At 40.5% G+C, this 24,893-nt stretch overlaps 5 protein-coding genes across 7 annotated transcripts; 2 read left to right on the plus strand and 3 right to left on the minus strand.

The window, feature by feature from the left end:
- Positions 1-150: 150 nt before the first annotated feature.
- Positions 151-6,618, minus strand: Klp3a (kinesin-like protein 3A). The gene is made up of 13 exons (XM_071714205.1): positions 5,979-6,618; positions 5,290-5,515; positions 4,727-5,162; positions 4,324-4,589; positions 3,760-4,200; positions 3,249-3,639; positions 2,795-3,161; positions 2,346-2,640; positions 2,099-2,226; positions 1,845-1,982; positions 1,533-1,724; positions 923-1,102; positions 151-820 (listed from the first exon to the last, which is right to left on the minus strand). The coding sequence occupies exons 2-13, from the start codon at positions 5,513-5,515 to the stop codon at positions 767-769; spliced, it is 3,114 nt and encodes a 1,037-aa protein (XP_071570306.1). The 5' UTR covers positions 5,979-6,618; the 3' UTR covers positions 151-766.
- Positions 6,619-7,210: 592 nt separating this feature from the next.
- Cby (beta catenin antagonist chibby) lies at positions 7,211-9,267 on the plus strand. Its single transcript, XM_071714255.1, has 4 exons — positions 7,211-7,827; positions 7,916-8,426; positions 8,524-8,639; positions 8,802-9,267. The coding sequence occupies exons 2-4, from the start codon at positions 8,243-8,245 to the stop codon at positions 8,892-8,894; spliced, it is 393 nt and encodes a 130-aa protein (XP_071570356.1). The 5' UTR covers positions 7,211-7,827; positions 7,916-8,242; the 3' UTR covers positions 8,895-9,267.
- Positions 8,758-14,041, minus strand: Top3alpha (topoisomerase 3-alpha). The gene is made up of 11 exons (XM_071714204.1): positions 13,331-14,041; positions 12,827-13,173; positions 12,636-12,754; positions 12,187-12,533; positions 11,815-12,103; positions 11,236-11,734; positions 10,790-11,126; positions 10,086-10,701; positions 9,770-10,013; positions 9,358-9,614; positions 8,758-9,180 (listed from the first exon to the last, which is right to left on the minus strand). Exons 1-11 carry the CDS (start codon positions 13,655-13,657, stop codon positions 9,128-9,130), a joined length of 3,435 nt encoding a protein of 1,144 aa, XP_071570305.1. The 5' UTR covers positions 13,658-14,041; the 3' UTR covers positions 8,758-9,127.
- Positions 14,023-19,733, plus strand: March6 (membrane-associated ring finger (C3HC4) 6). 3 transcript variants are annotated; one of them, XM_071714208.1, is made up of 7 exons: positions 14,023-14,182; positions 15,217-15,669; positions 15,786-16,110; positions 16,244-16,620; positions 16,850-17,506; positions 17,586-18,039; positions 18,184-19,733. In XM_071714208.1, the coding sequence occupies exons 2-7, from the start codon at positions 15,283-15,285 to the stop codon at positions 18,930-18,932; spliced, it is 2,949 nt and encodes a 982-aa protein (XP_071570309.1). In that variant the 5' UTR covers positions 14,023-14,182; positions 15,217-15,282; the 3' UTR covers positions 18,933-19,733. The 3 variants fall into 3 exon arrangements, with proteins under 3 accessions (XP_071570309.1, XP_071570310.1, XP_071570311.1); XM_071714209.1 differs by lacking the exon at positions 14,023-14,182 and adding an exon at positions 14,304-14,446; XM_071714210.1 differs by lacking the exon at positions 14,023-14,182 and adding an exon at positions 14,575-14,800.
- Positions 19,326-24,863, minus strand: LOC139777047 (DIS3-like exonuclease 2). The gene is made up of 9 exons (XM_071714211.1): positions 24,721-24,863; positions 23,963-24,551; positions 23,135-23,817; positions 22,690-22,951; positions 22,062-22,600; positions 21,665-21,944; positions 21,350-21,543; positions 20,990-21,269; positions 19,326-20,913 (listed from the first exon to the last, which is right to left on the minus strand). The coding sequence occupies exons 2-9, from the start codon at positions 24,482-24,484 to the stop codon at positions 20,818-20,820; spliced, it is 2,856 nt and encodes a 951-aa protein (XP_071570312.1). The 5' UTR covers positions 24,485-24,551; positions 24,721-24,863; the 3' UTR covers positions 19,326-20,817.
- Between the last annotated feature and the right edge of the window lie 30 nt (positions 24,864-24,893).

Below are 24,893 nucleotides of genomic sequence, written 5' to 3' on the forward strand. Positions count from 1 at the left end.
TGCACAACACGTGACCACCAGTGACCACGTGAGTCGTAATGTCGTAAAATGCTGTCGATGTCGATATGATCCGTCGACTCGGCAGACTCGATCGACATCGAGTCGTTGTGCGATCAGATAGTCGAAGGGTTTTGGTTTATCAGTCGGAAGAAATTGATAAGTTTCCGCTTTATTTATTATCAAGTACAGTCGAAAATATCCGTATTTCATTGTGACAAACTACCTAAATGTCCCTCAAGATTCTGCCCTGAGCTAGGCTTGGTTAGATCCTCGATTCAGATTACTCACGTTTGCCATTTAATCGCGCAGAATGAAAAGAAAATTTCGCTGTATGTATCCACATCAAACAAGTACATTTTCTAGTCCAGGCGTATGTTGTTCAAGTTATAAAAGTGAACATCAAGGAGGAAGTTTCCAACGTGGACGTTTACGAGTGTGATTCACCCGAGTTTACGATACATTCGATTATAACAATGCGGTATTAGGCTTTATATTTTTTATATAATTTATGATTGACATTATTTGTACGAAACGCGTAAAATAAAAACAAATTCCTATACACAATTTCTTCCTATACAATTGAATCAATTACATCATGTTTATGCTGAAATATGAAAAGTGAGATAAATGTCTACGAAACGAGAAATTGGATTTTGTACAATATTTAACGCGATATCGATATCGAACACGATGCACTACCAAGTAAATGTACTTTTTTCACAATTAAAGAAGAAAAAAAAGATAAGAGATGTGATTGTTGTCTTTTCTAATCACATTTCGCTTCGTCCTCCATGACATCTGAAAATAGCGTAGTACGCAACTGAAAAGAAAAATACAAGTAAAAATTGATGGCGTCTACATATGTATATGTATACATATATTAGGTAGGCACGACACGATACATAATATGTATGACACTTACATTCTGTTTGTCTTTATTCTGACATTGTTCCGAGTCACAGCTACAGTTGTTGCAGGTAACTCCGTTCTTACGACACGTGCATATCCGCGTAGCACATTTAGTTTTACAAGCGCACTTTATCGGACTCGAATCGGGTTCCATTTTAAAAGTCAATCGTTGAATGGAGAGTTTTGATTTATTCTATATAAATAAAGAAGATAATTCTCCCTCAAAAATAATAATAATAATTTCACGCAATTATACCAAGTACGTAGCTGTTTTGCACTTGTCTCTACTTGATAACGAAAAAAACTGTGTAGAAATGGAAAAGTACCGTAAGATATTCGCGACGTTTGTGACAACATTTGTGCGTTAAGATTAAGACTTCTGTAAAACAGCTTCCGTCTGTAAAAAAGCGTCGTCTACAATGGCAGCAGGAGTATAGTGGATTAAGATTATATAAGACGTCTGAGTAAGTTGGTTTTCCAGTGTGATCCAGGGTGTAGAGAGTAAGTCTACTCAACCATTTCGCTTACGGCCTTGCTCTACGGCCTTGCTGACGTCTTATAATCTTAATCCACTACTCCTGATGCCTGCTTGTAGACGACGCCGCCGCTTAACACAAATTTACCTGCAACTTTTGTATGCGACTGTAAAGCGGTGTCTTTTTCCAATCTGGATCTTTATCGACATCGTCCTCCATCATTGAACTATCATCGTGCGATAAGTAAGCATTCTCGTTGATTACCTCTATTTTACTTTCCCTCTTTCTTTTCTTAGATGGTGATCTTTCATTTGTATTTAACTTATTCTCTGTTGAAATCTAAAACGCATAATAATGATAATCTCTCTCAACTTGTTTCTCAGCAAACACACACACACACACTCGAAGAACATGTTTGCTTCTGACCGTTACTTTACATAAAATTCTTTGTTCGATTACCTGTCTTTCAGAGTCTTTTGTCAAAGTTTCAATATCGCTAGAGGACGTGTCAGACGTATCTCGCGGACGAGACATTTCATTTACTCTATCCCGTTTTTCATATTCCTCTAGTCGCGCTTCCAAGTTCCGATACTTTTCCTAAAATGTCCACAAATTACCTTTTGTAATTAATTTAATCGAGTGCGTATTTTAGATATGTAAATTATTTAATAGGTATGTGTAAACAAAATTACACGTGTATGTATAATACTAACTTTCAGTTCGTCATACTTGTAACATTGTTGCTTCCTGTCTTGTGTAATTATATGAAATGCCGTTTCAAATGCCGCCTTGGCGTCCGCTATTGTACGTATTATATTCCATCTGGCACTTGTCCTAGTTTCTAAAGGAAAGAACGGAATTATATTTTCTTTATTAACGGAATGTCTAACGAATGCCGGCTCGCGCTACCTCTATGCCCGATAAAGTTACTTGCGCAAACTTGAGAGAGAGAGATTTTACCCTGGTCTGACTCGAGAATCTTTTGCTGCAGATCTGCAATTTGTGCGTTACGCAGTTCTATGAATTCGGTAACAGTCATAAGCTCCTCTTCATCCGGATCGCTATTTTTTTTAAGTTGCTCCAATTGATGCACCAACGAAGCTCTATCTTGCATCAGTTTTTCAAGAGAATAATCCGCTTCTACGGTGGCCATTAATACTTCCAATTCCTGAGCCATCCAAGTTTTTATCTCCTCTTTGCTATTGGCCTTCCTTTCCTGACGCTGCATCGCCTTCCTCTGCATCTCCAATGCGCCCTGTATTACACAAAGTAGTAGCCTAGCTTAATAGAAGCGTAATGACAGAGAATGTTACGCAAAGGCAAGCTGCTTCTCAACGAGCCTTCCTCTATTTAATAAGCAAGCCACCCCCGCATTCATAGTCAGACAGATTGTCGGCAAAGAAACGTACCTTTAATCTTTTGTTAACTGCAAAGGCCTCCTCCATTTTTCTCTTAAAGACATTCTCTTGTTTATTATGTTCTATTTTCATGCGTACCATTTCGTAAGCACGCTTACGATCCTGTGTTCGTAATTTATTGATTTCCTTCTCCTTGGATTGTTTCCACTTGGTAAAATTATTTGCGTCGTTGCGCATCTGCCTGATAAGCTTGACTCGAGTTTCCTTTAACGACTGTATCTCACTGGAGAGAGTTTTAATCCTGTGATCCTGCTTCTCTTTCCCCTTGATTATCTTGTTCTGTTCCGTGCACTTGCGTGTCAATTCCGCTATCTTTCTTTCCAATTCTTGCACCTTTTTACGACGCGTCTCAGCCAATCTGTGATCGCAAAGAGAATTCCGAATAAAGTAAAGGGGATTAGGGCGTCTCTCTCACTCACCAATTACATCTCAACTTTGGACTTACTTGGAGCTGACGTTGTGCGCGTGTACCGCTTGTAAATGTTCCTCTTTTTCCGCATGTAGCCGTTTGAGTTCTTGCTCCATCTCAATGATGTTCTTACGGCTTTCGGCAGTTTCTTGCGTGGCGCTTTTTATGAGTTCCGACACGAGGCTTTCTTTAAGCGCCAGTTCCTTATTAATATTTTGCACCTCGTTGTTTCGCTCCGCTTGCCGTAAGGTGTGTTCCTCTTCCTTTTTGTCAAAGTAATCCAAACTGTCTTCGACATTGTTCGATTCCTCCGCACGTACACGTTCCTCCGCTACATCCTCCGCCACGTGCGAGACGCAATTTTTCGAGTTGGATATTTCATGATTTATAAGCTCTTCAGATGCTTTCCTTTCATCATTTTGGATATCTGTGCGGGTAAAATAAGAGAGAAGAGTTACAGAGAGACTCACACCAAAATTTATAATTTGCGACAAAATATTTGCGACATAATTAACGCGCAACGGTTCACGTTGCGAAAAGCTCTTACCCAACATCTTTTCGTATATCGCTTTTAATTTATTACGCTTTTCGTCATCGATTTCAGAACAAGTATCGAAATCTTGTAAAACTTGCTTGAATTCGTCTAATAATAATGCCATGGCAAATCTAATTTTTTCTCGAGCTTGTTCCGCCATTTCCGCTCGTTCGTGCATAATTACAATTTCTCCTAAATTCAAATTTAATTTTTCCGTCATGTCTCTGAGTTTGTGCTGTAATAGACGATATTTCTCCTCGAGTGCCTCATGCTCCTTGGGACACGTTATGCCGAGTTCTTGACTCATAAGGGCCAGCCGCAGTTCCTGAACCAATTTGTTCAAGCGATTGATCTCCGCTACTTTCGGATCTTGATTCACGATCGGCTTGTTCTTTATCTTGCGCGCACGATCGGCATATCTCAACGTACTAAGAGTTTCATCTAAATTATAATCTGCAAATCCGATTTTTCACAATGAAATACGTTAAGATACGAATGGGCGCCCGGCGCGCAGCTCTAGTTAGACAGATAAACGGACAGATTAGACAGGAGAGAGATTAGCAAGCGAATACCAACCGGCTGGACTGACGCAGGCGACCATAAGCGTCATGGAGTTGCCGCCTAAAGAATCTTGTAGCAATCGGGTAAGCTTGCTGTCCCTGTATCCTATGTAAGTCCCAGAGGCACCGTCACCGAGTTGCGAGATGACATTCCCTAGAGCCAGTAGACCTTTGTTTATATTGACGCCTTCTTTAAACCGTTCTCCGGTGGCTTGGGTTTTTTTACTACGTTCCGATCCAGCTAAATCAACTAAATGAAATTTCGCCACTGTTGCTGTATTCCTGCTTGAAAAAAAATCCACGTATCTCACAAATTTGGCGACGCAAGATAAAAGATAAAAGACGCGGTAGACGCGGTAGACAGGAAAAGAAAAAAAGCAGCGGTAGGAATTATCGCGAAAGATTGAAAAATTACTTACGGATCATCTCTCTTTTGCTGGTGTATGCATAACGTAAATATTGCGTGACTACGACTACTATGCGCATTCATAGCGGTAGCTCCGGTTACGCGACCCATGGAACCTTGGGCTAAACACTCTAACGTCTCTTGAGCGTTCGCAACTTGTTTCTCGGTTACGCCAAAAATTCTTATGCTTTTTCCATCCTCTCTAATATCTACGATGGATTGACTTTTCTGCTTGTCGGACAAGAGATCGTACAATTGTTCTTGATACAATTCCATGAATGAGACTGCAACTTTAAAGTTCCAGTCTTCCTTGGATTCAATTATTTCAAATATATCGTATATAACTCTCGGGATAATACCCTTCTCTCCCACGCCTGTGTAATTGGTACCCATGGAATGGGTCTTACCACTACCAGTCTGTCCATATGCCAGTATCGTAACGTTATAGCCTGATAAAGAAAGAAAGAAAGAAAGAGAACCATCATTAATGACCTTTAACGTAACGCAAGGGCAATATATTGTCTAAAAAGTCGAGTTTGAAGAGATTGGTCTTTACCTTTGTAAGAAAATATTTACCTTGGAAAGTATTATCTACGAGTCGTTTAATTGCTGTATTATAAAAGTCCTCTTGTCCAACGTGAGGAGGAAATACGTAATTGTACGTGAATGCTTTGTCGGTGTTGCATATGCGAACTTGCTGTTCTCCGGGTACTGTGTCTAAGCATGCTTGACAGCCTTTCTGTAGCTCGCTCTCTACCAATGGACGGATACGTAGAGCGACGCGAACAGTATCGTCGCACATCTATAGGAACAATGTTACATTCATTAGACATTAGACATTGGGGACACACACATATATACACATATATGTGTGTGTCCCCAATGTCTAATGTAGTAGCCTCCAACATGAAATAATATTGTAGTTATAGTCGAGTTTTTACGTTGTAGGAATGATACAGAGGAATAAAAAAACAAAACTACTATGTATATTCTTTAAAAAAAAAAGGGAAAAAGGGAAATTGTTGCACGAACTTTGTTATCGTTGAACCGCAACATCTATCCACATTTACCACATCTACAGCAATTGGCAATTTGTTAGTCTCAGGGCCGATATCACAGTCTCCGATTAAACTCACTCTTCGTCTCTTTCTAGGGGGACAGTTAGAAAGAGATGCAGAGTGAGTTTAATCGGAGACTGTGATATCGGCCCTCACAATCAGAGAATCCAAGGGAATCGAAGGAAATCGTTTCGTAAGCATGCTTACCTTTAGGGTCGGTCTCGACTATCGAGTGCTTTCGCAGTTTTCGCACGGAGCGTGACAGAACGTGACAGAATCAGAGAGAACCGAGCTAAGTACGTATTCGAAGAAAATTCTACCGGTCTCGTACACAAGACAATGCGAGTGCGACGTGCGACGTGCGACGTGCGAGGTGCGAGGAGCGAGGTGCGAGGGTTCCCGGCTCGGCTGTTGCGGACCACGGTCTTAGACCGTGTTGCGGACTGTTGACGCGAGCGGCGAGACGCGAGATACGGACGTATACATACATAGGTCATAGATGCGTCGTATGTATACAGGGCACAGAAAGACGTTAAAATTTCAAACAATTTTAAATTCACTTGACACAGCGAAGTAGGGGTACATAACTAGAGAAACGATCATTCGTAACCAATCCCGATGGAAGGTCCATCTGCGCAATCTCAATATCCGACATTTTGATTGTATTCTCCGATTGGAGAATTGATATATTTCTAGGAACTTTAGTTGTATCAGTGTATGTATGTATGCTAGAGATCCTTCTCCTTCGAGCGGTTCGAGAATCGAGGTTCGAGGTTCGAGCCTTCGAAATCGAATTTCGTGTTGTTAGTTGTTATTGTCGATCGTGATCATGGCCGACCAGGCCCGCCAGGCCGTCAGCTGTCAGCTGTCAGTTGCTAGCTGCCAGCCAGTAATGCCAGAATTATTGTTTCTAGAAGTAGAGGCACGTGACGTAAACGTCGTAAACTATAGACTTTTAATATAATCAAAGAGAAGGATGAGAGGCTACAATAATTGAGCTTATTATATAATATCGCAAAAATATGTAAAATTAAATTTTTAACAAACAATCAATATATCATGCTTTTCGGGTGTAACATCGGGTATATTTTGATACAGCTACGATTCGCTTGTTTACATTTTCACAACTTATTAATTTTATTTTAATATATGTAGATGTTAACTGTAAAATAAAATGTAATAAATTTTTTAATTATTTAATTGACGTATGTAATTATTATTACATATTAATATATTATTATTATTATTAAGTTAATTATTTCATATATTCGGCAAGCATATAATCGGATATGTTGGGCCATTTGTCTGACAAAATGTTTTGCCATGAATTCGTCCAGTAATTGAAACTCCACGAAGATGCTTGTAAAAAATCCTCTAAATTATCTGCTAATTTTATCAAGTGTCACCGGTCACCGCTTTAATACAATTGTAAATGATGAAAAATTCTAAATCTTTTTAACAATTTATTGTTTAAGGGAGTATTAATTGACGATTATGGTACTTTCTCGGAAACTAATTACGAACCTCTGCGCCAGAAACTTTCGACACAAAAGCGAGCGGACATTCATCTACGATATATCATTACGTGTGTGCCCACGACAACTTCGCAGACAGCTGATGATGATGAGTGACTCTGGAGCACGTTCTCGATTTCAGTTCAAATATCATGCAGGAACCAGGATTGCTCACAGAAAAAAGACCGAGAGACTATAACCATCCTTAATAGCTTGAGGATTATTATAGTATCCTGTCATAATATACCGCGGTGATTTCCAGAAAAGTTCGCCGACTTGATTCGCGAACCTAATGCCTGTCCTATGTCGCGACGTCGATTACTTTCAGCTGTACGTTCTAACAAGCACTTAATGGATGGATTGCCTATATTTTGTCATCATTCCTCTGCGTATAGTATCAACGCCGCCATATACCATAAAGCTCGATCATTCCTATGACAAATTTTATTCTCTTTGTATGCGTATTCCCACACGTCCTCATTCTGCTATTCATCAGAACGGCATCACTGTTATTAACAGCTGGAGAAACGCTCTTATAAAATGCACGTTTTAATTTATATATTTATTTATGTCTTTTTTGAAAGAAAAAAAAAAACGAAAAAAGACTGACATAAATTAATCGAATTTTAGAACAATTTTAGAATCGAACATAGAAGATAATCGATCGTGTCCCCTCTTCTGCTCCAATTAAGTTCAAGAAGGTTGCCTGGGTAACGGCAGGACAAACACGACGAGTTTTCCGTTTCATTCAGTTTGATTCAGCTAAGAAAAAACCTTAATTAGGTTAAGATTGATATAAAAAAAAATATCAGGTTAAGATTTCGTGAAACATAAGATACAGTGATTAACACTGTGTTGAAAGTTTTAATTATCCTTTCTCAGTAAACTTCCCGTTTGTCAATGTCAGGCTTAAAAGCCACTTGGTGTTATTTGATTTATACGAGAGCGTGACGCGCGATGCCTTTGTTCTTCAACAAGTTTTCCCCCAAGAAGACGCCGACTAGGAAGGCATCAGTTTTCCTTGCAAATAAAAATTTAAGCCCTAAACGAATAGAGAAGGAGCTTGGGCCTGAAGTAGGACCTATACGTCTTCACCTTGGAGATCAGGAAGCTGTCTTTCAGGCTGGCCTGTGGATTCCAGGTAGAATAAGGAGTTCAATTTACCGTGTGTGGAGACCTGCTTACACACTCTCTTTCCCAAATATATGAAAAAAAGAGAGAGGCCAACTTTGTTCTAGAATCTGGTAAAGCGGGAGGTACTTTCAAAGAAAACGACAAGTTAAAAAAGGAAGTGAGACGGCTGGAGGAAGAGAACAACCTGTTGAAGCTAAAGTTTGACGTACTTTTAGACATGGTAATTTTCTTTTATGTTGCATCTTTCAAAAAGTTAGACAGTTAATGTCTGAAACGAAAAGTACATATATGTAGTAAGTTTATCAATATTATAGCAGAACAATAATAGAGACACGTAATAATAAGTATCATATGTTATATTAATTTGTTTACTGTTTTATAGTTAACGCAAACAACCGCCGAGGTTCACTCGCAGAAAGAAGAATTAGAGAGACTGAAAAATAATTTTTCTCATAACAAACGAGTTGTCGTTTAATATATTAAACATTGTTAATTGCGTCTAGGACATACGCACAGTAACTATAAAACAACATTAACTGATTATCGAACCATCTTTAAACATCTTAACACTTATGAAAGTTGTCACTTCAATGAGGCAGAAGTTGAATTTTACAGATAAAAGTCGTATTTGACACTATTCAGTTCTACTTAAGTTTTTTACAACTTTAATCGTTACAAACTGTACATTATTTACAATACTGTAAAAATTCACTTGTCAGTTCGCCCCGCCCCACTTGATGGACATTTGTTCTTCGTGTGACCTGTGAAAAAACAGTGGAAAATGTAAAAAAAATATATGATATGTACAATATGTGATAGATAATAGATATAACTGAGAACAATAAAAATGTTACTATTTTTTTTAAGTGAAAATAGAGAAGAAAATAGTAGAGATAGAGGAAGAGAGAATATAACAAAACAAAAAGAGAAGTCTCTACCTTCTATCCCGCAATTTCCGCACTTTCTCTTGCCCCCGGTAGGTCTAGGCCTTTTGGGGGCACTGCCTTTTTGAGGCATTCTGCTTCGTGCTGTATTGCCTCTTCCTCTCGCAGTGGAATTGCTCCAGTCCGTGTTCTCGTGACTACCGGCGTCATCCTCGTCTGCCCACTTGAAGAACTTACAGGTGGAGTTCATACCTTTGGGACATCCGTAAAACTGCCGTCCTTTATTGGGGCCGTCCTTATGAACCGTCAGCCTAAAGAAAGAACGAAAGAAAATATTTTTACATACATTACAGACATAGCTGTTAACCGGCGATATTTAACTAAGACTTGGACTCATTAATTATATCGACATTGAGTTTAGCCGAGAAAGTTCATCGTTCTCTCTCCGATCGAAGAATTTACTCACTTTCGAGCGGGCTGATTACACTGGCATATAACATCGTTCGTGGATGAGTTTCCCCAATCGTTATTACAAGTCCCAACGCGAGAGAAGTTGCCAGCAGCACCGTCATTGTTTCTATTCAGATTAGATACCCAACTTGAATGCTCGTTCGCTGCGTTATCTTCAGGTGGTTCGGCGTTGTCAGATGCCCACAAGAAAAAATTGCAACCGCTACCTTGCGGTTTAGCGCATTTGTAAAATAAACGTCCTGGAACCACAAATGTTTTATCCAAAGCGACTTATGCGATGCGAACACAAAGATTTATATTTTTGAACTTACCTTTATTTGGTCCCTCTTTTCTAACTGTTAACTGGATCGCAAGCTCGTGACAATAACACATAATCTCAGTATTATTGTCAATGTTACCCCACGTATTGGTTATACGATTCGTGTTGCGAGAATCTCTGGCCGCATATGGATTTGATCTGTTCCATGAACTATTGAAATCACCCGAATTAATCCAGGAATTATGGCTTTCTCTATTGTTCGACGTTGTACTTCTATCGGTATTCGGCCTATTTGATCTATTCAGCTGAGAAACATTAGAATGTTGGTTTTGTGCACGGCTTTCAGATGTGCCAGAAATTCCGATCGAGCCAACATTGTTGTTACTTCGAACAGTACTTCCTGTACTACTAGAAACGGACTGTTGTTGAATACTTCGCGATTGGGATGTACTTGAGGTAGAAGTGGAGCAGCTCCCTGTATCCCTCGTATTATTGTGACCGGTATAATTCGTTCTTCTCACTCCAGTTTGTTTAATGCAATCTTCCTTGATGTTCGACATTTCTCTGAATTCGGTATTACAGCCTATACAAGTTGTGTAAGAGGTACCGTACAAGGGTACCATAGTCCTGACTAATTTGAATTTTAATTTGCGTATATTTTCTGTACACTGAAAATATGATTTGTGCATAAACTTAATTTACCTACGGATAACATATTTATGTAAAACACTGCGCGAAGATGTTATATATATTTACCTGATTGCATGTTTCGTTCAAAACTTCCACATCTTCTACAGTTTCTGGGAACCAGATGACGTTGGTGCACGTTCCCATGCAACTGATATATTTTCCTCTGCCTTGTCGTCTCTCTCTTAGAACCATGTCAGAGCCGCATTTTGGACACTTGAATACAGCGACGTCACTCACTTGCGTAAGCAGTGCTTGCTCAGCTTGGATAGGTCTCTCGTCGAGATAGTGCGCTAAAGAGTCGTCTATCAGATTAGCGCGTTCTATCGCCACTTGGAATACTTGGCGATATTTATCAACTTGATTTTGTAACACTTGATTCGGGTCTTTTTGACGCTGGCATATCCTACGATATAACAAAACCATATGATAAAAAAGCAGATTTATAAATATCACGCTTTGCAGCGTATAGAATAAGGGATTGTATTCTCAATGATACATTGTGAGTTGCTTACAGCTGTAAATCTTTTTCCAACTCCGCGCGCAAATGTGGCTTGGACATTTGGAAACCCATATTGTCGTAACCCATGACCAGACCAATCCCCAATTTGCCTGGCATGAAATGTTGAGTGTCCGTTAAACCGACATATTGCCTGGATTTGATGGTGTCGATATGTTCAGCGTGAGTAGCGTCCGTCCCGATACCGTGCTTGTCCATCAGTGCGATCAACTCGGCCTCGGTTAACAAATTCGGTGCCGAAGTCTTCTCTTCCACCATATCGATGCTGGTCGGTCGGAAAACTTGTCTCTGCTCATAAGAGTGAATTTGCTTGCTGTTCCATTTTTCGTATACATACACGTCAAGATAATTCTTCGCTATGATTTCGAGACCATTAGCCGTGAATCTTTCTCCCGCTATATTGATTTCCACCGTAGTTTCCCGGCCCTCGGCGTTCTTCGACAGACAAGCCAGAAAATGTCGAACCACAAATTCGTAGACCTTCGCTTCGTTTCCTATTGACAAGTCGCGCGCGCGACTGATTAACGCAGTCAATTTAACGGGATAAATAAGAACAGAGACTCTAGGAACGGACCTTGCAAATTGTCGGCATATTTTGTAGGATGAATAGGAGGATGCGCTTCATCGCTTTTCTTTCCTTGCCTGGGAGTTATTCCAGAGTCGAGTAAATTTCGCGCAAAGTCACCCCATTCCCGATGGTTTACTTGTTGCTCTACTAAAGGTGCCAGATTCAATTCCTTCGGGAATATATTTGTTTCCGTCCGTGGGTAACTGATGAGACCTTGGGTGTACAATCTCTCCGCGATTCTCATCGTCTCCTTCGCGTTTATGCGCAACTTACGAGAGCCTTGTTTCTCCAATTCCTAAATCGATGATTCTTGATGAAATAGAATGCTGAATATCTCTCGCGCTGAATATCTTCTCTAACAATAACTCAGTTACTTACAACGGTATCCAGGGGTAGCGGTCTCCATTTGCTCTTCGGTTTGCACGTTACCTTCTCTACCGTAGCTTCCGGCTGTTCCAAGCACATGTCCAGAAAGATCTGGCACGGCATTTTCTCGAACAATCTTACCCTGGCCCATCTGAATTCTACAGACATCTCTTCGCGTTCGTCGAGCACTCTTAGCTTCCAGTATGGCTCGGATTTGAACCGATTGATGGCTAGAAACCTCTCGACTACAAACCCAAGTGTTGGAAACTGGCAGCTTCCGTAACTGATGAGCATATCTCCAAGAGTATTGGGGAATACTTTTTGCAACCTTAAGGTCTGAAATCTCGTGAACGCAGCACCTGTCAACACGTTGGTTAATTAAAGATTCATTTACGTGGAATTTATTTACAGGTCGATTACGATTCATAATAAAAGCTTTAATAGAATTACGCAGTACCTACCAATTCGTAAATCTAATTCGCTTCTTACATCTACGGCATCGCTCATCGCTTTATCTGGTTCTCCCAAAGTTTGCAGGGCTCTTTCGACGGACTGTTTCGTAATTTCCGAGAATTTTGCTCTGAAACATTAGGAAAATATTTAAAATCTTGTCAAATGAAAAGAGGACATAGAGAAACAGGTTTTCAATTACCTATATACACGGATATTACGCTTGACTGCTTGGCAGACCTGAATAATCTCAAAGCCTATGTTCTCCCCCTCTCTGTCGCAATCTGTCCAAATAATCAATGTGTCACAGGATCTTATTTCTCGCTCCAAGGTCCTCTTGATCTTTACGTAATTGTCATCTAAGCACTGCTTAGATACCGGAGCATCGAATAAGCTTAACGGATGACAGCTGTGCCACTTGCTATAGGCTCCAGTAAAATCGTAGCCTAATAAGTGGCCGGTCACGGATGTCATCATCATTTGGCAGTTTTGACCCCATAGTTGGACATTAAATTCGAAGATCTTGTTATACACGGAAAAACCTTCCCTCTGCAAGAAACAGAAGCGTTGAGAGAAGCACACATTTCTATAGCTCTTTCGGTTTGCGAAGAGATATGATCGAACAATGAGAAGTGCGTGGACGATAGTCAAAAACAATTACTGATATGAGAGAAGAACGCTCTCAGTGCACAGTGTAATTGTTTACCTTTCTGCTGGTACCGTGCGACAAATAACCAGCGATAGTTTTAGCCGCGTTCGGCTTCTCGGCAACATTGAGGACCTTCATAATGCGCTGTGAACAATATCGCCTTAACGGGTAGAAAGAATTCGCAGACTTGTTGCTGGACAAATTGTTGATGCCCCTCAGACCGTAATATATCGTACAATCCAATGCGATATTGTATAATTTAGAGAGGGCCATAACATGACGCTTGGTATTGTTGACAATTTTCTGTCTACGAAGGTTAGGTTCCTTACTCGAAGCAATTCTTTTCTGAATATACGCAACATTGAACGACGTGTATATCAACATGCAATTTATCTATCCGAGCAATCCGAGTCACGTTATCGGAATGAGTACGTCAGGGAACAAGTATCTACTTCTTATGTTCTTATCGCGATATCTCAACCTCAACTATCAACGGCGAGACCGACTCGCTAGTCGCTTCAAAATTTTGTTTATCGAACGGTTCGAATCGAACCTCGCCCTCGCCCTCGCCCTCGCCCTCGCAGTCCTCGCACATGTGCGGTCGACGGTCGACGTCTTGCGCGGTGCGCGGTGCGCGGTGCGCGGTGCGCGGTGCGCCTCGCAGTGGACAACAATTGCGCAGTGACATGCGCGATAACTTATTATAAGAGCACAGTGATTTTGCGTTTCGTAGGTTCCTGGAGTGTGAAATTTCACCAAACTGGTGGTGTCACCAGTCACCAGGGCGCAGAACCAGAACGCAGAAGGAGGCTCGGAGGCTGGAAGGAGCTTCGGAGCCGCGGATCGTCCCTCGAATATTTTGCACAACAATTTTCAATCCGATGTGGATTTTCCTCAGGGCACACACACGTGGGTATCGCGTGCCGACTGCCGAGTGTCCGCGTTAACGTTACGCCACGTTACGTCACCGCCGACGCCGACGCCGACGCCGACGGGAGATCGGAGGACGGAGATTACGCCGCGAGGAATCGTAACGCGCACGTACCGCGCGTGCATACACGCGTTGGCTCGCTGTTTTTATCACGACGAACTTGGTGCTCGCTCGCGCCTTCGCCCGTCGCCGTCGACGATCCGCGACCGCGTGTCGCGAACCACGACCACCGGCGATCGCACGTACGCCGTTTCCTCGGAAGAGGAGGAGCAAGGAGGAGGCGCGAAAACCTGACGACGTGTCGCGTCACGTCGAGCCCCGCGAGCGATGTGTCGTGTCATTGAACGATTGTTCCCTGCCTCGCGTTAAATTTGCATAATTAATAACGCAATTACTCGATCCTCGCGGGGGGTAGAGATCGCGGCTCGAAATCGGCGAATATACGCAGATTTCTGTTTCCTGGGCCACGTTGCGTTTTTTTTCCCCTCTTTTTTTTTACGAACTTCGTTGTCCGCTCGTTGAGTCCTCTGGTCGGTCCAAAATTATTTCTGGCAAATGAGAGAGAAGGTCGGGGATGCCTCGTCTTCGGGTTTTATGTAACTACCGGGTCTGAGAGATCCGTGAATCCAGGATTTTTTATCACTTGAAGGGATTTATGGAGATCTCACAAAAAAAATATAGTTCTGCTGTTTATAATCATGATTTGTTTAAAAACTGTGATAAACTGTCACGCAAGGCGTCATGTCGAGTCCAGTTAGGATTGCAAAACGTTAATTAAGATTCCTTCTCTAAGTTTTTAAATTTTCATTGAGATACGAAATAGGAAAATGCCTTTTTTCTTTTCAAGATCTCACAAACAAGCGATCTGTGCGTCGATAACGTACAAGCTTCGTACAAAATATTGGCGAGATAAAATGTTACATCTCTATAAAAACATTACGTTTGCTGATCGCGCTACTGATGTGAACTGATGTGAACTCTCTCAACTCATGGATATTTCATCTGGTTTCAGCGATAGAAGATCATCACCTTCGACTTCCCTCATTTGTGATATGTGGCTTTCTTTAAAATACCAAACATGACGGAGGACATGTTGGGCGCGGACATCTGCAGGGTCTGTCGATCCGAGGGCCTCGCCGACAGACCCCTGTTTCATCCGTGCATATGTACAGGCAGCATTAAATGGATACACCAGGAGTGCCTGGTCCAGTGGATGCGCTACTCGCGCAAGGAGTATTGCGAGCTCTGTGGCTACCGCTTTTCATTCACACCTATATACAGCCCGGACATGCCGCGACGTTTACCACTGAGAGACGTCGTAGGCGGCTTATTCTCGAGCATCGTCACCGCCGTCAAGTACTGGTTACATTACACCCTGGTAGCAATCGCCTGGCTAGGAATAGTCCCTTTAACCGCGTGTCGCACATATAGAACTCTCTTCAGCGGACCGCTCGATTTAGTTCGGGTAAGTGAGAGAAAGAAATACCTAATAAATCTTGGCTTTGGCACAGGCGACTTTGCGACTTAAGATTAAAGATTTGCGCGACAAATTTCAATCACTGACACTTTGTGTATTTGCAGATAATGTCGCTACCGACGGATATGCTCTCCACCGAAAATATATCATCGGACGTGTTCCACGGCTGTTTCGTAGTCACTTGCACCTTATTCGCGTTCATCGGTCTAGTATGGCTACGCGAGCAGATTTTACACGCGGGCGGTCCCGACTGGCTCGAGAGAGATATACAGTTGCCCCCGGTCGACAATCCGCCACAAGCAAACGCACAACGACCGCAACAACCTCAGGAACAGCGTGCTATGCCACAAGAAGTCCAGGACAACAATAATGTCCCTCCCTTCATTGATCCACCTATTCCGCAAGAAGGAGAGTTACATAATCTGGAAGGTAATCTCTGACAAAAGAAGCTAGATTTTTGAAAAGACCTTGAAAAGCGAGATAAAATTACAATAACGCGATAGACTTGATTGTATCTGTAATATATAAATTAATGGTTCCTTTTATTTAAACCAAATCGTAGAACAACGTCCCATATATGTGGCAGAAAACTTGGCCAATAATCCACAAATTGGCGAACCCGAGGATCTAGGGAGAGATATACAGGCACCTGCTCCTCCCGCACCGCCCCTTCCAATCAGAGATGAACTCGGCGTCGTAGACGGTGGACAGGCGAATGCCGTGGGTGGCGAGCGTTGGGCGAGAGGACACGCGGTAGGCGTGCAGGCACACGTGGTAGGACAGGCGCAGGGTGAAGCTGAGGAGGCTAATTGGAATCCTATGGAGTGGGACAGGCCAGCTGAGGAATTAACCTGGGAACGTCTCTTAGGATTGGACGGATCTCTTGTCTTTCTTGAACATGTCTTCTGGGTTGTGTCCCTAAATACTTTATTTATCATGGTGAGATTACATGTGATTAAATATATATTTATTTAATCCTTGCCTTGCGCGGCCTTTTCGACTTCAACTTCCGTCAACGATACATTGTTCTTTTTCGCTGCATTTAACTTATATTACGCGTGATTAAATATATTAAATAAATGTGTAATTTTTTTAAGTAATGATATTTTGCAAAGCTAGTTTCTCTTTCTTTTTTTAATCTTTTTTTTTTTTCTTAAATCTTTTTCAGGTATTTGCTTTCTGTCCGTATCATATCGGTCATTTTACGATAGCGGGATTGGGCCTGCAGGAACACGCGGCCGCGTCGCACTTCGAAGGCCTGGTGACCACGCTGTGCGGTTACTGCGTGATCGGAGTTTGTCTGGTGGTCCTCCACACTCTCGCCGCACTGTTAGGCTTTCAGCGCTCCCAGCGAATCTTAGGCCTCTGCTACGTTATTGTCAAGGTCTCCTTGCTCTCCGTCGTGGAGATCGGCGTACTTCCATTAGTCTGCGGCTGGTGGTTGGACATTTGCTCGTTGGCGATGTTCGACGCTACGCTCAGAGATAGAGAATCTTCGTTCAGACTCGCTCCCGGCACATCCATGTTCATCCACTGGCTGGTGGGGATGATTTACATATATTATTTCGCGTCGTTTATTCTTCTCTTACGTGAGGTTCTGCGGCCCGGAGTTCTCTGGTTTCTGCGAAATCTGAACGATCCCGATTTCTCTCCTATACAAGAAATGATACATCTTCCCATACTACGACACGTACGTCGACTAGTCGCATCCGCAATCATATTCGGCACGGCAATTTTGCTCATGTTGTGGCTACCTGTGAAGATCCTAAGATGGGCCTGGCCAGGATTTTTACCCTACACCGTGACCGTACAAAGCGAAGCTCAGGTAAAGGAAAAAAATAGCAATAATCATTTATTTTACTCCTTCCTATTGCGGCGATTAAATTGTATTTTCTAAATTCTAGGTCAGCGAGCTTTCGTTGGAGTTGCTTCTGTTGCAAGTGATCCTTCCCGCGTTATTGGAGCAATCGCACACGCGCACATGGCTGAGAGGCCTAGTGAGAGCGTGGTGCCGGGTGGTAGCGTGGATGCTGGATCTGCAGTCGTATCTTCTGCGGGATCAGGCGGACGAGCCGGGACCGGCGGTAATCGAAGAACCGCAACATCCGGACTTGGGCGCCGCCCATCAAGCGCTGTTACACAGGGAGGGACCTACGGGATTTCAACCTTATGTCAGGCCGCGATGGTTTCCCGCGAGATTGGTCGGGCTTCTGTTCTGCGTTTGCGTGTCCCTCGTGATCGCCAGTCTAGTCGCTATGACGCTGCCCGTATGGCTCGGACGCAGAGTGATGGCATTGTGGATGGTAGGGGCACCCGCTCCGTCGCCGCCTGTGTTACCGCCTACGTTAACCGGATCCGGTAAGTCCTCCAATTTATATTTATTTTCCAGTCTTTTTTTTTTTTTTTTTTAATTTTCAATAATTTTCACGTAAACGTTTCAAGAGAGAATGTTATCTTGCAAAATATACTCAAAATAATTGTGACTTTTTGCTCTTATTTTAGACGGTGGCGAAACTGTGGGCTCTCTATCCGGAAGGGTACACGAAGTGTACACGATAGCCTGCGGGACGTATGTATGTTGGGCCGCAGCTCGAGGTTTAGCATTGGCGTTCTCCTGGCTGCCTCGCGGCCGAAGAGCCATTATAGACCGGATCAAACACTGGGCGATCTTGGCCGTGAAAGCCTCGGTGGCGTTTGTGTTGCTCATCGGCGTAATACCGCTCCTGTTCGGTCTTCTTCTTGAATTAGTAGTAGTGGTCCCATTGCGTGTCCCATTAGAACAAAATCCCATCTTATTCATCTGGCAAGATTGGGCCTTGGGCGTACTGTACACTAAGATAGCTACCGCCATAACGATGATGGGACCGGATTGGCGAATACGTCTCGCTATCGAGCGGGCGTACAACGAAGGCATAAGGGAAATGGATTTAAAGTTCGTCATCAAGGAATTAGCGGCTCCCGTTATATGTTGCTTCGGCCTCGCCCTTGCGGTTCCCTATGCCGTGGCCTACGGAATAGTTCCACTTCTCGTGACTAATCTGCAGACCCAGATCCTTATCGCCAGACGTCTATATCCTTTTCTTCTTTTAGTAAATCTGGTCTGCGCAGTGATTTGCTTTCAGATACGCCAGTTCAAGAAGCTGTACGAGCATATTAAGAACGACAAGTATCTTGTGGGGCAAAGGCTCGTGAATTATGAGCATCGTAACAGATCGCAGACCCAGCAGCATCAATCGCAGAGATCGAGCTAACGGTGTCAGTAGGCATAATATTGTTACGGGCGGATTAGGATTAGCTTCGTGTACATTCTTTAATAATTACTTACTGATTGATAATTTATATTATATATACATGTGTATGTATGTATATATATATATGTATACACACACATATATGTACACACACACACACATACATACATATACAGTCATGGTTTTATTTTTAATATTATAATTTATTGATGTAAAGCGATACCGAATAAATCAAAGACTGTTATCCAGTGTCGCTTTTCACTCCAATGCTTCATAGTTTTAATATCAATATGATGTATATCAATTATTTTGATTAACAAATAATGAACGAGATTTCAATCGCATTATTTGCAGCAACGAAGGATGACTATGGTTATAGAATTATGGTAAATATATTGAGAAACACAATTTTATTCTTTGCTAGGTAACTGTGAATTTCTGACGTAGTCCATCTTGTGCCTATTCTATAATTTCTTAACGTAGCTGTATTCTCTTAATGTCACTATTATGTTATTACGTAAATATAACTTGACAGTTATAAAACTGCGTAAAACAAAGGTAACATTAACAGCGGTTGAAATCGTTAGGAAGTCGTACAATAGACATACAGAAGTATAAGATAAATGTTACAGATATAAATGTACAGAATAAAATCTCTCGATAATTCTTTTAGATCTTAGAAAGAGAGATTAAGAGGGGGAAAAAAAAAGGAAATATGAAAGTACATTGTGGTCATTGTTATCTACTGTAATATAGGATATAATTTCGATCTCTATGTAATAAAATTTGTATAAACCTGCATACATTTGACTGGCGGCTGGATTTAATGTAATCGAATATTTTTACAATAGCCTCAAATGTTTGCAAATTAATTAAAGTTTCGCATACGGGTTATACTTAATCATACTTTTGTTTTTGTTCATGAGAATCGATTATTTCTAATATTTATGCATAAATCACATGTAGATACCCAATGATACGGTATGTACATGTATATAAAACATATTTACAATAAACTAATATTTTATAATAAAATGGTATATTGTCCCAAAAAAATTATGTGTATATATATATATATATATATACATATCTTAAAATAATATTTATTTATGAAATCATATTATGCGCTAGTGTTAAAAAATTACATAAATTGCATCCTTTTACAAATCATTTCCATACAGTCTTTGCAACAAATTCGCATTATTTATTAAAAATATACTACATTCACAATAATCACTCAGCAAACGTTAAATGCTTTTAATAACAAGCAGATGTCAGATGTGTAAAAACAATATAAAAATACTTGGATTTTATTGGATATTTTGGAGGATTGCATTGTACAATTTGAAGTGGTATCTCGTCTAAATTCGTAACTGTTAAAATTGGATTGTATATAAAAGATTTAGTCTCCTTTGTCACTGCATCCAAGTTTTTCAATAATAATACATTTAATATTATTATATAAAATATAATAATACATTAATAAAAAATTATGTCATGTACATATATATAATCATTATTATTAATAACAATGATTATGTATGATTTTCACAATAATAGTGATATAATAATAATAAACGAATATATAAAATATATATATAATAATAATTTATCCATCATACAGGTTAATCATTTTTAAAATGATTTAAAAATGATTTTATTGCATTCTCAGCGTAGCCATGATCGTTAAACTCTGTGTCGTCTGTATTTTCACTAATTAATATTTGTAATCCTCCAAATTTCCAATTTTTCCATGTATATATATACATGAATATTCATAAATTTTTAAAATATTACAATTTGTCATACATTACAATGGTTTCTGGTTAAATCATATAAATTGTCGATCATTATAAAATCAATTAAAAATGTTCTAAATCTCTGTCTACTGTTGCGGCGGTGGTAGAAGAGTTGCTTTTAAGCGTAATTCTTCACTAATTTTCTTTACCTGTATATGCACCAAACTAAACAAATTGATTATCTAAAATAGATATTTGCAGTTTATTAATAATCATTTTGATAATTTACTTTTGTCGGTACATTATAGAGAATATTACCTGTACGGTAGGCGGTTTCATCCAATTGACAGTTATAGTTGGTACATAATCTGCGGTATACTTCAATGTGGCAACGGATTCTATGTCTTTAAGATTTACTTTTAGTTTTATGCCAGTATCACAGAGAATAACTTCTATACCGTCTTCCTTCACGTATATTACAGTAGCTGCCGCTTCAAATCCGCCTGCAAGGCCTACCATATACGCGAAGAACACCTCCGTGCTCTGTTCCTGAGCTAATTTCGCACTATATTTCTTCAAATTACAATTGGCTGCAATTCTGTCGCAAATTAAATGTAAAAGTTATTGGTTGAAGCAAATTTTATGTCATTCTGCTTTTGTATTGCATCATTAACATACTTGGAGCACAACTTGACCGTCCATTTTTCTGGTAAAGGTTTATTTTCCAGTGTCGCACCGAGCAAACGGTGGACTATGCAATCGGAATACCTTCGAATAGGAGAGGTAAAGTGCGTGTAAAGAGGCACATTTAATGCATAGTGTTTTAAATCATACGGCAAAGGTACGGTGGATGCGCATATATATTCTGCACGCTGAGAAATAAAATCATTTCAGTATTATAGAATTATCAAGCTGTAAACTTTCCTTCGCTCTTTATTTGTTTATTCGCTTTACATTAATAAATCACATAATATAAAAAATAAAAATTCTTACCGTCATAGACTTTGAACACATATTTACGATAGTCATCATAACGTATTTCATGGAATCGACAGAATTATTTTCTAGATCATAACGACGGATGCTGGCCTGTAAGGCTCCAGCTGTTTCAGTATTCAAATGAATTCCGTACTTTTGCAATATATTATGAACCGTTTTGAGGCAGTGCTTGGATGGAGCTTTATGAATACGTAATAAAGCCGTTTTGGGAATTTTAATGTACAATTGTGCGGCGACTGTCATATTTGCCAACAGCATAAATTCTTCTATAAGACTAAAATACATATATTCGTAATAATTGAAAACAGAGTTAGTTTCCTCATGCATAGTCTAAATAATACAATAAATCAATAGAGAGATATATATAAGTAGCTGAAAAACTATTGCTCACCTATTGCTATCGTTTCTTTCATGCACATAATAGTTTACAGGTATCGGAATCCCGTGTTCCTGACTGAGCGTGGGATCTATACGTATCTGCACCTTTGGTTGATCCAATCTGAGTGCACCGTTAACAAATCGTTTATTTTGCAACTGTATGGATAATTTAAATAATTTGTTCACTATATCGGATAATAACGATGCCGTGTAATCTCCTGCTTTTATGTCGAGAAAATCTTCGGGCCAAGACTTTTCCGGATCGTCGATCATGGCTTGAGCCGATTCGTAGGACATTTGACAACACGATTTTATTACAGTCCTTGCGAAGCGATGTTTCAAGATTTCACCGTCTGGCGTTATTTCCCATATCACAGAAAAGGCTAATCTATCTTTACCAGGCAGTAAAGAACAAACTTTACACAGTTCCTCCGGTAACATATGAGAAGTCATGTGTGGCAAATAAATAGTAGTAGCTCGTTTCAAAACTTCTGTATCTAGCGGAGAGAAAAATTCTAAATAATGCGTAACGTCTGATATATGTACAGCAATCTGAAATTATAAAAAAATAATAATTTATTAAATAACCTCTCATGCTATATAATCTGCTACGGCAGTTAAGTTTAATATATTGCAATTACTTCGTAGTTTCCATTATCCAAGACTTTACAAGAAAGGGCGTCATCTATATCAACAGCTGTCGCGGGATCTATCGTAAAAATGCATTCGTGCCTCCAATCCTCTCGATTTTTTAAGTCAGCCTCTGTTAAAGTATAATCACTAGTTGGAAGTCCTTTCAATAACGTTTCTTGGTATGGAGATATATCTAAATTATTTTCAAGTATTATGGCTTTTAATTCCGTGTCTATCTCGCCACCTTTGCCCACGATCGAAAGAACTCGCCTGTAAATACAGTGTACAAATATATTATATATATATATATATATATATATATATATATATGTTTACAAGGACAGAGACACAACAGAGAAGACGGGAAAGTCTCAATATAAACGTATGAATATATATCTTTAAAATTGTGACATATTATTCTATGTGTTAGATATGTGTGATGCAGACACCTACCCTGATGCATGTATCTGCTCCCAAAAATCGATATTAACAAAAAACATTGTATTCTTGTAAAGTTCTGGTTGATCGTGATATAAAGACGGCACAGATTCAGGAAGTATGTCAACCAGTGGTACTCTCTGATCTTTTGGGTGAAACATCAGGAGGGAATTTTGTTTCTTTAAGTATCCAACTGCTCGTCTCGAATGCACTTTCTCTAATATGCAAACAATTTTACCAGTCTTTTGTATTTCTCCGTCGGAACACGTATGCCAGAATTTTTCAGGGTTTACGCACGCCACAACCAGATCCCCTTCAAAAGCACGATTTCTATTTGGTATACCAATGATCAGCAGGTCACGTTCTTCGTTATTCAAACGTAAATAAGCATATTTGTAAAAAGAAGGATTCACGCGGAGATTTCCTTTTACATATTGTACACCATCGAACGATTGCTTTCTTAAAATATTCAACATTCTCGGCACAGGTATGTGATCTGAAAATATCTTCCTGATTGGTTTCTGTACTACTGTATTCTTTTTCTTCTTCGGATTGCTCTTTATTATTTTTTCACCACAGTTTTCTTTCCCTGCGCTTGATTTGTTTTCTGCCTCTGCTATTATATGCGTTCCTGCTTTATTTCTTGCATTTTCCCTTGTCAATCTCGAGTATTTTCCTTTGTTATCAAGAGTATCAGCCTGGAAAAACGGTTATTATTAATGAATGATAGAACAATGGAGAATATAATAGAGTTTTATTAAAATTATTACACGATGCAGAAATAATGAGTTCCTACTTAGAACATTTACATAACAACGAGAATAAGAAAGATTTGCGTTATACCTGATTTGTAACTATATTTTTAGTCCTGCAATTGTCGTTAGCTGACACTATCGTCGTCCTGTCGTCTTTTCTTTCTTCTTTCACAGAATCGTTACCGCATTCCTCCGCAGACGCAGTACTGTGCTTCGCTTCCAATCTGTTAAAAACATCCCAGAAGACCTGCTGAGACGTGCTCGCACGCTGCGTGGGATGCGTCGTATTATCTTGCGCGGCATCTTCTGAGAATTTGGATGCGACTTGTCCCTGGATATTATCTGCTACGTCTACGTCGGATTTCGTGTTCCTCCTTTTGGACCGGAGACTCGAGGAGATCTTGAGATTAGCCGCGAGCTGCTCGCTGAGCTCCATCAATTCGTCGTAACGAGCGATAAACGCTTCGCCCGTCAAGGAGTTTAAAATCGTTCTCTGCGCGCAGCGTTTTCGTTCATCTCTACACGTGTTACCACTGTTACCGTGACGCCTGCGGTGAGATCCATCCTCGGCTTTCTTCACGGATTCGTTAACTCTCAAGCACTTGGGCATGATCGGCGGCGACAGAACGACAGCTATCGTGGGGCAGTGACGATAAAAGAATCACAGCCGTATATATCTAACGCGGAACACAATCGGAAAGAAAGATACAGATTACAAAAAGAACAGATCACAGATAAAGCTTGTACTTTCTACGTATGTGTCATAAAAATGATCTCGCATGGATCAACTGGGAACCACCGACTCCGTGAAAAATTTCGCGAACGTCATGCACCGCCTGCTGTTACCTCGGGTGGCTTGGGACGCTTGGGTCACATTGAAGGGGGGGGACAAAAAAAGATAAATATACGGTCCGTTAGCGTTAGATCGACGAGAATGTGCGGCGAGAATTTGGGTATTTGGGTTAGGGCCCGTTAGGCCAAGATGAGCCGAAATGAGAAATCGTCGTGCGCACGTGGGT

This window comes from Temnothorax nylanderi, unplaced genomic scaffold, assembly GCF_030848795.1.
Source record: "Temnothorax nylanderi isolate EJ_2023f unplaced genomic scaffold, tnyl_v1.0 TNYL_tig0137_pilon, whole genome shotgun sequence".
NCBI lineage: Eukaryota > Metazoa > Arthropoda > Insecta > Hymenoptera > Formicidae > Temnothorax > Temnothorax nylanderi.

What these genes read in the sequence shown, in the direction of transcription:
- Klp3a (XM_071714205.1), bottom strand. Translation starts at nt 5,515, where the DNA reads ATGTGCGACGATACTGTTCGCGTCGCTCTACGTATCCGTCCATTGGTA. An exon ending in GATATACGAAAAGATGTTGG is followed by an intron (nt 3,640 to 3,759) that starts GTAAGAGCTTTT and finishes TTACCCGCACAG; the next exon opens with ATATCCAAAATGATGAAAGG. An exon ending in GCGCACAACGTCAGCTCCAA is followed by an intron (nt 3,162 to 3,248) that starts GTAAGTCCAAAG and finishes TTGCGATCACAG; the next exon opens with ATTGGCTGAGACGCGTCGTA.
- Cby (XM_071714255.1), top strand. Translation starts at nt 8,243, where the DNA reads ATGCCTTTGTTCTTCAACAAGTTTTCCCCCAAGAAGACGCCGACTAGG. An exon ending in GGCTGGCCTGTGGATTCCAG is followed by an intron (nt 8,427 to 8,523) that starts GTAGAATAAGGA and finishes ACTTTGTTCTAG; the next exon opens with AATCTGGTAAAGCGGGAGGT. An exon ending in TTGACGTACTTTTAGACATG is followed by an intron (nt 8,640 to 8,801) that starts GTAATTTTCTTT and finishes ACTGTTTTATAG; the next exon opens with TTAACGCAAACAACCGCCGA.
- Top3alpha (XM_071714204.1), bottom strand. Translation starts at nt 13,657, where the DNA reads ATGTTGATATACACGTCGTTCAATGTTGCGTATATTCAGAAAAGAATT. An exon ending in ATATGCCGACAATTTGCAAG is followed by an intron (nt 11,735 to 11,814) that starts GTCCGTTCCTAG and finishes ACTTGTCAATAG; the next exon opens with GAAACGAAGCGAAGGTCTAC. An exon ending in TTGGAAAAAGATTTACAGCT is followed by an intron (nt 11,127 to 11,235) that starts GTAAGCAACTCA and finishes GTTATATCGTAG; the next exon opens with GATATGCCAGCGTCAAAAAG.
- March6 (XM_071714208.1), top strand. Translation starts at nt 15,283, where the DNA reads ATGACGGAGGACATGTTGGGCGCGGACATCTGCAGGGTCTGTCGATCC. An exon ending in AGAGTTACATAATCTGGAAG is followed by an intron (nt 16,111 to 16,243) that starts GTAATCTCTGAC and finishes ACCAAATCGTAG; the next exon opens with AACAACGTCCCATATATGTG. An exon ending in CCGTACAAAGCGAAGCTCAG is followed by an intron (nt 17,507 to 17,585) that starts GTAAAGGAAAAA and finishes TCTAAATTCTAG; the next exon opens with GTCAGCGAGCTTTCGTTGGA.
- LOC139777047 (XM_071714211.1), bottom strand. Translation starts at nt 24,484, where the DNA reads ATGCCCAAGTGCTTGAGAGTTAACGAATCCGTGAAGAAAGCCGAGGAT. An exon ending in AAAATATAGTTACAAATCAG is followed by an intron (nt 23,818 to 23,962) that starts GTATAACGCAAA and finishes CCGTTTTTCCAG; the next exon opens with GCTGATACTCTTGATAACAA. An exon ending in GAAAGAAACGATAGCAATAG is followed by an intron (nt 21,945 to 22,061) that starts GTGAGCAATAGT and finishes TATGTATTTTAG; the next exon opens with TCTTATAGAAGAATTTATGC.